The sequence below is a fragment of the Lipotes vexillifer genome, unplaced genomic scaffold (genome assembly GCF_000442215.2).
Source record: "Lipotes vexillifer unplaced genomic scaffold, Lipotes_vexillifer_v1.1 scaffold1017, whole genome shotgun sequence".
Classification (NCBI taxonomy): Eukaryota; Metazoa; Chordata; class Mammalia; order Artiodactyla; family Lipotidae; genus Lipotes; species Lipotes vexillifer.
In genome coordinates, this window is record NW_006772141.1 from 2810613 (window position 1) to 2823402 (window position 12790).

General features: G+C 43.9%; 1 protein-coding gene and 1 pseudogene across 1 annotated transcript in view; one reads left to right on the top strand and one right to left on the bottom strand.

Annotated features, from left to right (window-relative positions):
* The first annotated feature begins 1476 nt into the window (after window positions 1-1476).
* The window catches only part of AK7 (adenylate kinase 7), a 64973-nt gene continuing 53659 nt past the window's right edge, over window positions 1477-12790 (top strand). The window contains exons 1-2 of the mRNA XM_007447330.1: window positions 1477-1623; window positions 4626-4814. Coding sequence (XP_007447392.1) covers window positions 1519-1623; window positions 4626-4814 — 294 coding nt within the window. The 5' untranslated portion in view covers window positions 1477-1518. The remainder of the gene's footprint in view (window positions 1624-4625; window positions 4815-12790) is intronic.
* LOC103086964 (60S acidic ribosomal protein P1 pseudogene) lies at window positions 7826-8139 on the bottom strand (annotated as a pseudogene).

Consider the following 12790-nt stretch of genomic DNA (forward strand, 5'->3'; position numbering starts at 1 on the left):
TCAGTAATGTAAACAAGAATGAAACAAAAATGAGTTACAGTAGCATGACCGGTTGAATAAAAGTACTTGCCTGCTTAACTGCATGTCAATAGGGTCAAACTGAAAATCTGGAAATGAGGCAACTAGTGAACTCTAGAATATTTGATCTAATAGACCTTTTGAAAGAATGCTGAAGAGTATTTATTCCATCAAGTTTTGTACTGGTCTTACATGAGTATTTTTACATTTAAATTGACAGCAGTTTCTTGTTGATACTAAAAAAAAGAATGTTGCTGTGAGCAAGCTGTTCCCAAATTAAGTCTGCAAAATTTCAAAGTGTTATTTTATCAAAACAGAAGTTTCAATAAGACATATGTATAAAAGGAAAGGGAGTCGGGGTGGGGACGAAAAAAGGAATGAAAAACTCCCATTGGTAGAAGTGTGCTTCAGTGTTGCAGAAAAAAAGCAATTTCACTTTTGGAGACCACTTCAGAAGGTGCTTTCATATATCTTGTTTAATCCTGACCGCCCTGTTAGGTTGGTGGTTTCACCCCTGTTTTACAGCCAATTTAACAGCTTGGGTAAGGTTAAAAGGTTGACCCCAGTCTCCCATAAATGGCTGCAGAGCTGGAAGTCAAAGCCTAGTCTCCCAAATGCCTGAGTGCCCAGAACCCCCAGGCTGTCTGGAGCTCCCTGGCCATCTCCAATTTCTGAGGCAATATTTTTTTAAAAAGTACACAGTCAATCCATTTGTTAAATATTTACATTCAACAAGTTAATGTTTAAAGCACAAAAATATTTACTATTCTAAGATAACAGGATATACATATCTAGTCCACCATGACCTTTGTGGTTCTGTGATAAGACAAATCGGTTTATCTCGGCAACTGCATGTCTAACCTGATTTGGAAAGGGCAAAGTCTAAATTCTATCCCTTTGTGAATGGGGGTGAATCCCCAGCACAAATGGCTGCTAGTCACTCCCACCCCAGCCCTGGAACTGCTAAACCAGTTGAGCCCAGTGGACCAAGCAGCGACTGGCAGCACAGTGGGGACCACACCATGACCCCGAAACTCCATGGCAACAGCCCTTCTTTGCAGTAGAGGATTATGTCACGCCCTCCTGGTCAGACCGCCCCACAGGAGCACTCCAACAAGTGCTCCAACATTTCAGGGGAAGCCTAGGCTTGCGGTTTTACCTTTTCATCAGATTCATCGGTATTTTTAGTGCTCCGTGTCAGGTGGACACTGGGACGTGTTTCCGGAGTTACCGAATGAGAGAGAGGAAAGGGACGGAGGTCGCGCCCTGCCCGAGGGCCCCCGGCGTGAGGCAGGGGAGAGTGGGTCTCGGGCAGGGACGCAGGCCTGCCTGGCGCCCTGGGCAGGGAGAGCCCTCCTGGCGCAGGAAACCGGAGGCCCCGCCCCCCGCCCCAGCCCCAACCCCGGAGGGCAGCCTGACCCCGCGGTCCTAGGGCCGCGGCTCCATCTCCTTGGCAACCAAAGGGACGCTTTCTCCTTAGCAACCAGCGAGGCTCCCAACATGGCTGAAGAAGAGGAAGTTGCTGCCCGGACGGAGAAAGTTATCCGGATCCAGAGGGTGTTTATAAACCTGCTGGACTCATACAGCAGCAGAAACATCGGGAAGGTGAGCGGCGGTGGATCACAGGAGAACCCCAGCCCCCACCTCCCAGCCCCCCGCCCCAGCCCCGGAACCCAGCGAGGGCCTGCACCACCGGGCGCTATCAGGGCCTCCCCTAAGGGACTCTCCCTCGTCCTGGGCACGGCCAATAGCCCCTGATCCCCAGTCTGCACCCAGGCTAGACAAGCGCCCCACCTGGAAGCCCAGGTGTTTGGAGATCTCCGTTCCAGCCGGGGTTCCTCCCCTGTTAATAAGAGGAAACTGAGGTTTCGAGGCAGAAAGGGGCTTGCCCAAGATCACTTAGCGAGTTGGGGGCAGGACCTGGACATAGGGCCAGGTGTCCGACCTCCTAACCGGGATCTCTTTCCATTCCCGCCAACTCGTCTGAATCAGGCAACTGACGGGAAAAGAAGTCCAAAACTAAATGCAATAGCAAAGCATTAAAAAGACAGGAGTAGTATGAACTTACTTGTGTCTTTCAAAAAGATAGATACAAATATAGAGAAGATAGATAGATAGATAGATAGATGAAACATAGACAACCTAAATACAAAAAAAAGTCTCAAAGAATACACAAGACACTTAACCGTTATCACCTCTGGAGGATGGGAGTCACTCATTCATGAGCTCCTACTAAAAGGCTGGCACAGTAAATAAGAACAAAAAAGGTTTTGACCCTTGAAGACCCTGCCCTTCTGGAAGGAGACAGACAATAAATAATTACTAGAATAAACAAGATATTTCAATAGGTGATAAGTACTATGAAGGAAAGAGAATAGAAGAGGTGGACTGGGGGAAGAGCGCAGCTGCTTTCAATAGAGTTGCATGAAAGAGCTCTCTTGAAAGGTGACATTTAATCTGACACACACAAGATGAGGGTCCAGCCCGAGGAAATAGTTCCCAGAGGGCACGGCAAAGGCAAAGGTTGCAGAGGACAGAGTGGTGAGGCTGCAGTGAACCAGGGGCTCCAGGGGACAGCAGGCATCATGCCCAGGACCCATGTGGCTTTGGGGCCTGCACAAATGTTATAATTTCTCTTAAAATAGGAAGGAAGCAAATTAAATTTTAGAGTCAAAGATAGTGTGTCATTATAGATATACAGTCATAAAATATCATTTTTAATATACTTTTGGAGGAAAGGGCCTGTGAAAGTCAAAATGTGGCCCAGCTCAGCAACTAAACACTGCCTCACACGTGGTCAGCAGTTCATCGATATTTATTGTGTAAATTAGCAAAGCAGAGTCAAGCCCAAAGGCCCAGATCTTGTGGGGCTTTGGTCAAGAATTTGGTTTATCTTCTAAATCCATTGATAGCCATTGGAGTACTTAAAAAGGGACGTGACCTGATTGAAATTAGGAGGGAGAGAGGGAAGAGAATTTAACTTTTTACTTTATCCCCTTTTGATCTCTGATTATTTTTTACGACATAATATTTTTACAATAAAACTTTTCACTGGGAGAGATTTTTTCCAAAGCTTATCAATAACAGGATTTCCGGTTATTCCTTAACAAATCAGGACTTGACTTTCTCAAATTCCAAGTAATTGCTATTGTCTGCACTAAGCAATATGGGGGTAGAAATATAAAGCATCTAAAAAAACGTGGAAACCATGTCTCTTGTCCTCAGGCCCAGCTGGGCAATGCCACCACAGCCCCTTCTCCCCGGTCTCTGGGTAGTGTGTCAGGGCGGGGCACCTGTGCACCCGGGGTGTCATTATCAGAAGGTCCAACTTCACCCCTCCCTGCCTATGCGATTTTGGGCAAATTACTTATTGCTGGGCCTCAATCTCCTCATCTGTGAAATGGGATAATAAAATGGAATATGTGTGTTTGAGAGGTAAATGAAAATATATATGGCATACTTGGAAAAAACAGATTCCAATAAGAGATTGAATCTGACACCTTGTCTATTAACTTGGACTGTTTTTTTATCAAAATAAAGGGGGTGGGGCATTTTGTTGTGTTTTTACTCCCAAGGAGTGTTATCGTCATGATTATTTACACATTTAAACTATAAATTATATGTCTAATATATAAATTAAAATTATTTCTATTTACATATGAAACCCATGAACATTGCATAAACAACTCACAAAGACAGCTTTTGTAAAACAAAAAAAAGAAACTTTGCCAACCTCATTCTATTTCGTTATTCATAGCCACTGGTCCCATGTGGTTATGGAACGTTTAAAAGTGTCTAGTCCAGGGCTTCCCTGGTGGCGCAGTGGTTGGGAGTCCGCCTGCCGATGCAGGGGACACGGGTTCGTGCCTCGGTCCGGGAGGATCCCACATGCCGTGGAGCGGCCGGGCCCGTGAGCCATGGCCGCTGGGCCTGCGTGTCCGGAGCCTGTGCTCCACAGTGGGAGAGGCCACAGCAGTGAGAGGCCCGCACCGGAAAAAAAAAAAAAAAAAGTGTCTAGTCCAAATGGAGATGCACTGTAAGTGTAAAATGCACATCAAATTTCAAACACTTACTATGGGAAAAGAAAACAATATATAATATCTCAATAATGTTTATATTGATGACCTGTTAAACTGATAATGTTTTGGATATATTGAGTTAAATAAAACGTTACCTAAATTTTTAAAAATTTAAACTTTACCTAAGTTAACTTCACCTGTTTCTTTCTCCTTTTGTTAATGTGGTACTAGCAAATTTAAGTTACCTAAGCTGATCGCATTACATTTCTACCTATCTGTTAGACAAAACGACCATCGTGAATTTAGCCCAGCTCTGCCTGATGCTAGGGAAGGATAATACCCTTAACAAGCTTTTAAGCTCTCCGAGCCTGAGTTCCTCGCCTATGAAATGGGGAGTCATAATAGTGAATAGACCCTTCACTGTGTCGTTGCGGGAATTAAACCAATTTCAATGAGATACCAGTGTACAAAGCACGAGTGGCACCGCTAGCAAGCCTTCAGTAAAGGTCAGGTTTTAGAATCGTCATTCATTGACTGGCCTTACTCTCCGTTGTTCTTAGTATTCAGGAAATTCCTGTTTGCTTGCAGTTTCTTTCTAACTCTGTCGTCGGGGCTTCACTTGAAGAAATTACCGAAGAGGAGGAAAAGCACGATGAAGATAAATCAGCCGTGCCAGAAGCCTCCTCAGCCAACCTGAAGGAAGGCACGTTCCAGATAGTGGGCACGCTTTCCACGCTCGAAACCCCCTGCCCCAACTTTGCCGTGGAGACCTACTATGTAAGTCCAGAGGGACTGCTGAGAGGGGGTGAAGGGGAGGGCCACCCCCTGCTCCTATGCCCTGCCAATGTGTTTGCTCCTTGTCTCCTCTCTCCAGCCAACGTGAGACGGTGGGGAAGTTGAGGAGAGAGGTGAGGGCAGGTCTTCCTCCCTCCATGGAAATTAACAACCCTTGTCTCTCCACTTTCAAGTCTTGCCTGCAGCAAAGAACTTAAATGAGATATTCTTAGAAAGTATGAATCTCATTTGGACTCAGACTCATAAAGTTCTCTGCCCTGTATTTAAAATGTATTCTGCCCTGCATCACCCCAACATGTCTCTGTGAAAGAGACATTTCCTTTGGTAATCAGCCACTCAAGGATACCACCATTATATTGCTGTCTTACTGAGAAATACTGCTGCCTTCACATGACAAATTCTACACAGTCCTCATCCAAGGACTTAAATACCTGCAAGAAGGGTGACCCTCCCCGCCTAATTCCTCCCATCACCCTGCCTGCAGCCCTCTAGATCCTAGGAGACAGCTTTGCACATGCTGTACCCTGGAATAGGCTTCCCTCTTCCCTACCCCAACCAGCCCTATTCATCCTTCACGATTTAATTCGGGTTGTCTTCTCCAGGAAGCCCTCCCTGATTTCCCACTCCCAGTTTAGATTCTGAGCTCTCTACCTGCCTAGATTCTTACACTTTTCTCACTCCATTATCTGTCTATTGTGGGTCACACTATTACTATCTGTTCCTTGAGAGTAGAGACAGCACCCTATTTATTCTCATGTGTATCCTTGCACGGTGACGGACAGCACTAGCCCTCAATAAGTATTCGTCAATGAATGAATGAGTCCCCTCCTACCATCTTTGGGAACTTTCTTTACCACTTACCCCCTTTTACCCTCTTCTGGATCTTCACTCGCCACTGGCTTCTTTCTTTCCACCTCTACGTATGCTCACATCTTTCTCGCTGGAAGCACACACACACACACACACACACACACACACACACACTCTTACTTTGGCCTCCCTGCCTCTTTCTCTGCCCATGGCCCCTGCCACCACTGAACTTGAGAGAGGGCTCAGCCACCTTTGCAGACCTCACTCCTGCACTCTCCAGCCCCCACCCCTTCACAGGAGATGCCCTGGCCATTGTCACCAGCCAGCCCCTCATTACCAAGGGCCTCTCTTCCCTGCTTCCCAGCAGCAGCAGCTGGCAGACTGCCCTTACGCATCCACTCCTTCCCTTTAAATGCAGTTTTTCTCAGAGCTCCCGCTCTTCTCCTAATAGGCATCCTTTCTAAATCTTATTCAGTCCAGCTCCCCTGTACAAGCCAACGCCTTTCAAATCCTTCTCCAGCCCTGTTGACCAACCTGCACATCCAACTGCTTCCTAGTCCACTCCCCGAGATGTCCTGCAGCACCTCTATATCAATTTACCCAGGATGAAGTCTCTCACACTCCTCTACAAAACTACTCTGCCCTGGGGCTTCCCTGCTGGCGCGGTGGTTGCGAGTCCGCCTGCCGATGCGGGGGACACGGGTTCGGGCCCCGGTCCGGGAAGATCCCACATGCCGTGGAGCGGCTGGGCCCGTGAGCCATGGCCGCTGAGCCTGCGCGTCCGGAGCCTGTGCTCCGCAACGGGAGAGGCCACAGCAGTGAGAGGCCCGCGTACCACAAACAAAACAAAAAAACCAAAAAACACTACTCTGCCCTAATTTGTATTAAGGGCCTTGCTGTCTATTATCAGTTTAGGCTGTTTGGGGCTGCAAGTAATAGGAAAAAAAAAAAAAAAACGCAATGCAAATCAGTAACCAATAAGGAATTCATCAGCGAGAGGCCACGTGAGAGGCCCGCGTACCACAAACAAAACAAAAAAACCAAAAAACACTACTCTGCCCTAATTTGTATTAAGGGCCTTGCTGTCTATTATCAGTTTAGGCTGTTTGGGGCTGCAAGTAATAGGAAAAAAAAAAAAAAAACGCAATGCAAATCAGTAACCAATAAGGAATTCATCAGCTTATGTGGCTGGTGGCCTCAAGGAAGCATCTGCTTCAGGCCTGGCATGACCTAGGGGCTGCAGCTGCTTTTCCTGCCCTTTCCTGGGCTCTGTCTTCCTCTGGGGGGGACTTCATCCTCAGGTTGGCAGCAAGGCGGCAACATTCCAGGGCTTTGCACACAAACGCAGCAACACTCTGATGAAGAGAACTTCCAGAAGTTCTCAGAAAAAGGAGGATGAACATTCCAGCAGCACCCCACAGGTATCTCCTTGAATCTCAGTGTCTTGAGTTGAGTCACTTGCTGATTCCTGAACCAATCACTTACCCTGAGATCAGTAAGGCCCATCCCTTAAGCTAGAAGGTGGAATTAATTTCCCACAGGCTGAGAAGGGGCGTATCTGAACAAAATTGGGATTCTGTTGGGAAAGAAGAAAAGGAGATGGATGTTTGTAGACAACCAAGAGTGTCCTTTACACCATTCATCACGCACTTGCCCCCATGACAGCTGCAAGGCTGGTATTGCTGTGAGCTCTTGGCTTCCCACTATAGACTGGAAAACACAGACACACACACACACACACACACACACACATGCGCACACACACACACACACACACACACACACACACACACACTGCGAGTGCTGTGGGTTCAGTTTTATTTGCGGTTTACTGAGGGCTATAGCCTGGGAGACAGCCTCTCAGAGAGCTCTGAGGAACTGCTCCAAAGAGGTTGGGGTGTGGGGAGTCTGTATGCCTATGGTTTGGGTGAAGGGGCCACGTGCAATCAAGTACACGTCTCAGCAAAAGGTCGGTGCTAGTCGCAAGGAGCAGATCTCTCCAGTCATGACTTCGGTGCTTTTCTAGGTATGAGAAGACACACAAGATTGGGTTCATAAAAATTTCTCCCGAAAATGTCTGTCTGAAGTCCTGTTCTGCCAGTTTTGTCCAGAGCACGGAGTGCCTCCTTGCTGACGTCAAATTAAAGAGCTCAGCTTCTTACTGAACATGTTACTAAAGAGGTTTAGTCAAAAACACCAAAGCCCCTGTCATCATCAGACTCTGCAGATGCTACTTTCTTTTCCTCAGCGGGGGCAGCAGCGGTGGAAGAGGCAGGACCTCCTGCTGGGGCAGCTCCACCAGCCCCTGCACTGCAGATGAGGCTCCCTGTGTGCTGACCTTAGCCAAAGCCTTTGCAAACAATCCTGGCCAGAAAGGTTCAACATTTACACCGCCTGCTTTAATGAGAGCATAGATCTTGTCCTCTGTGACCGTCACCTCATCGTCATGCGGGATGAGGGCCGAGTAGATGAAGGCGAGCTCCGAGATGGAGGCCATGGTGCAAGGCCAGTGCTAGACGGGGGCTTCTGGACAGATGTGAGAGCCTCGCTCCAACGCGGCCTTAGCTTCCTTGGAAGGACGGAGCACCTTAGCAGCAGCTGAAGGAAGGGAGGCCTCAACCTGTGTCTTTAATCGCTCTCGAAAGAAAGAATGCCTCCTTTCCATTCTCCTGGCTATTTCTGTTGCTTCAGATCTCCATCACTGATCACTCTTTTTTTTTTTTTTTTCTTCCCACTTGCATATGTTCCCATATCTCTTCCCTCTTTGTCTCCCTCCCTCCCACCCTCCCTATCCCACCCCTCCAGACAGCCACAAAGAACCGAGCCGGTTTCCCTGTGCCATGCGGCTGCTTCCCACTGGCTATCTACCTTACGTTTGTTAGTATATATATGTCCATGTCTCTCTCTCGCCCTAACACACCTCACCCTTCCCCCTCCCCATATCCTCAAGTCTGTTCTCCAGTAGGTCTCTGTCTTTATTCCTGTTTTACCCCTAGGTTCTTCATAACATTTTTTTTTTCTTAAATTCCATATATATGTGTTAGCATACGGTATTTGTCCTTCTCTTTCTGACTTACTTCACTCTGTATGACAGACTCTAGATCTATCCACCTCATTACAAATAGCTCAATTTCGTTTCTTTTTATGGCTGAGTAATATTCCATTGTATATATGTGCCACATCTTCTTTATCCATTCATCCGACGACGGGCACTTAGGTTGTTTCCATCTCCGGGCTATTGTAAATAGAGCTGCAATGAACATTTTGGTACATGACTCTTTCTGAATTCTGGTTTCCTCAGGGTATATACCTAGTAGTGGGATTGCTGGGTCATATGGTAGTTCTATTTGTAGTTTTTTAAGGAACCTCCATACTGTTCTCCATAGTGGCTGAACCAATTCACATTCCCACCAGCAGTGCAAGAGTGTTCCCTTTTCTCCACGTCCTCTCCAGCATTTATTTTTTCTAGATTTTTTGATGATGGCCATTCTGACTGGTGTGAGATGATATCTCATTGTAGTTTTCATTTGCATTTCTCTAATGATTAGTGATGTTGAGCATTCTTTCATGTATTTTTTGGCAGTCTGCATATCTTCTTTGGAGAAATGTCTATTTAGGTCTTCTGCCCATTTTTGGATTGGGTTGTTTGTTTTTTTGTTATTAAGCTGCATGAGCTGCTTATAAATTTTGGAGATTAATCCTTTGTCAGTTGCTTCATTTGCAAATATTTTCTCCCATACTGAGGGTTGTCTTTTGGTCTTGTTTATGGTTTCCTTTGCTGTGCAACAGCTTTTAAGTTTCATTAGGTCCCATTTGTTTATTTTTGTTTTTATTTCCATTTCTCTAGGAGGTGGGTCAAAAAGGACCTTGCTGTGATTTATGTCATAGAGTGTCCTGCCTATGTTTTCCTCTAAGAGTTTGATAGTTTCTGGCCTTACATTTAGGTCTTTAATCCATTTGGAGCTTATTTTTGTGTATGCTGTTAGGGAGTGATCTAATCTCATACTTTTACATGTAGCTGTCCAGTTTTCCCAGCACCACTTATTGAAAAGGCTGTCCTTTCTCCACTGTATATTCCTGCCTCCTTTATCAAAGATAAGCTGACCATATGTGCATGGGTTTATCTCTGGGCTTTCTATCCTATTCCATTGATCTATCTTTCTGTTTTTGTGCCAGTATCATACTGTCTTGATTACTGTAGCTTTGTAGTATAGTCTGAAGTCAGGAAGCCTGATTCCTCCAGCTTCGTTTTTCGTTCTCATGATTGCTTTGGCTATTCTGGGTCTTTTGTGTTTCCATACAAATTGTGAAATTTTTTGTTCTAGTTCTGTGAAAAATGCCAGGGGTAGTTTGATAGGGATTGCATTGAATCTGTAGATTGCTTTGGGTAGTAGAGTCATTTTCACAATGTTGATTCTTCCAATCCAAGAACATGGTATATCTCTCCATCTGTTTGTATCATCTTTAATTTCTTTCATCAGTGTCTTATAATTTTCTGCATACAGGTCTTTTGTCTCCTTAGGTAGGTTTATTCCTAGATATTTTATTCTTTTTGTTGCAATGGTAAATGGGAGTGTTTTCTTGATTTCACTTTCAGATTTTTCATCATTAGTATATAGGAATGCCAGAGATTTCTGTGCATTAATTTTGTATCCTGCTACTTTACCAAATTCATTGATTAGCTCTAGTAGTTTTCTGGTAGCATCTTTAGGATTCTCTATGTATAGTATCATGTCATCTGCAAACAGTGACAGCTTTACTTCTTCTTTTCCGATTTGGATTCCTTTTATTTCCTTTTCTTCTCTGATTGCTGTGGCTAAAACTTCCAAAACTATGTTGAATAAGAGTGGTGAGAGTGGGCAACCTTGTCTTGTTCCTGACCTTAGTGGAAATGCTTTCAGTTTTTCGCCATTGAGGATGATGTTGGCTGTGGGCTTGTCATATACGGCCTTTATTATATTGAGGAAAGTTCCCTCTACACCTACTTTCTGCAGGGTTTTTATCATAAATGGGTGTTGAATTTTGTCAAAAGCTTTCTCTGCATCTATTGAGATGATCATATGGTTTTTCTCCTTCAATTTGTTAATATGGTTAATCACATTGATAGATTTGCGTATATTGAAGAATCCTTGCATTCCTGGAATAAACCCCACTTGATCATGGTGTATGATCCTTTTAATGTGCTGTTGGATTCTGTTTGCTAGTATTTTGTTGAGGATTTTTGCATCTATGTTCATCAGTGATATTGGCCTGTAGTTTTCTTTCTTTGTGACATCCTTGTCTGGTTTTGGTATCAAGGTGATGGTGGCCTCGTAGAATGAGTTTGGGAGTGTTCCTCCCTCTGCTATATTTTGGAAGAGTTTGAGAAGGATAGGTGTTAGCTCTTCTCTAAATGTTTGATAGAATTCGCCTGTGAAGCCATCTGGTCCTGGGCTTTTGTTTGTTGGAAGATTTTTAATCACAGTTTCAATTTCAGTGTTTGTGATTGGTCTGTTCATATTTTCTATTTCTTCCTGATTCAGTCTTGGCAGTTTGTGCATTTCTAAGAATTTGTCCATTTCTTCCAGATTGTCCATTTTATTGGCATAGAGTTGCTTGTAGTAATCCCTCATGATTTTTTTTATTTCTGCAGTGTCAGTTGTTACTTCTCCTTTTTCATTTCTGATTCTATTGATTTGAGTCTTCTCCCTTTTTTTCTTGATGAGTCTGGCTAATGGTTTATCTATTTTGTTTATCTTCTCAAAGAACCAGCTTTTAGTTTTATTGATCTTTGCTATTGTTTCCTTCATTTCTTTTTCATTTATTTCTGATCTGATTTTTATGATTTCTTTCCTTCTGCTAACTCTGGGGTTTTTTTGTTCTTCTTTCTCTAATTGCTTGAGGTGCAAGGTTAGGTTGTTTATTCGAGATGTTTCCTGCTTCTTAAGGTGGGCTTGTATTGCTATAAACTTCCCTCTTAGAACTGCTTTTGCTGCATCCCATAGGTTTTGGGTCGTTGTATCTCCATTGTCATTTGTTTCTAAGTATTTTTTGACTTCCTCTTTGATTTCTTCAGTGATCACTTCGTTATTAAGTAGTGTATTGTTTAGCCTCCATGAGTTTGTATTTTTTACAGATCTTTTCCTGTAATTGATATCTAGTCTCATAGCGTTGTGGTTGGAAAAGACACTTGATACAATTTCAGTTTTCTTAAATTTACCAAGGCTTGCTTTGTGACCCAAGATATGATCTATCCTAGAGAATGTTCCATGAGCACTAGAGATAAATGTGTATTCTGTTGTTTTTGGATGGGATGTGCTATAAATATCAATTAAGTCCATCTTGTGTAATGTATCATTTAAAGCTTGTGTTTCCTTATTTATCTTCATTTTGGACGATCTGTCCATTGGTGAAAGTGGGGTGTTAAAGTCCCCTACTATGAATGTGTTACTGTCGATTTCCCCTTTTATGGCTGTTAGTATTTGCCTTATGTATTGAGGTGCTCCTATGTTGGGTGCATAAATATTTACAATTGTTATATCTTCTTCTTGGATCGATTCCTTGATCATTATGTAGTGTCCTTCTTTGTCTCTTCTGATAGTTTTCATTTTAAAGTCTATTTTGTCTGATATGAAAATTGCTACTCCAGCTTTCTTTTGGTTTCCATTTGCAAGAAATACCTTTTTCCATTCCCTTATTTTCAGTCCGTATGTGTCTCTAGGTCTGAAATGGGTCTCTTGTAGACAGCAAATATATGCGTCTTGTTTTTGTATCCATTCAGCCAATCTGTGTCTTTTGGTGGGAGCATTTAGTCCATTTACATTTAAGGTAATTATTGATATGTATATTCCTAGTCCCATTTTCTTAATTGTTTTGGGTTCATTTTTGTAGGTCTTCTCCTTCTCTTGTGTTTCTTGCCTAGAGAAGTTCCTTTAGCAGTTGTTGTAGAGCTCGTTTGGTGGTGCTGAACTCTCTCAGCTTTTGCTTGTCTGTAAAGGTTTTAATTTCTCCATCAAATCTGAATGAGATCCTTGCTGGGTAGAGTAATCTTGGTTGCAGGTTTTTCTCCTTCATCACTTTCAATATGTCCTGCCAGTCCCTACTGGTTTGCAGAGTTTTTGCTGAAAGATCAGCTGTTAACCTTATTGGGATTCCCTTGTGTGTTATTT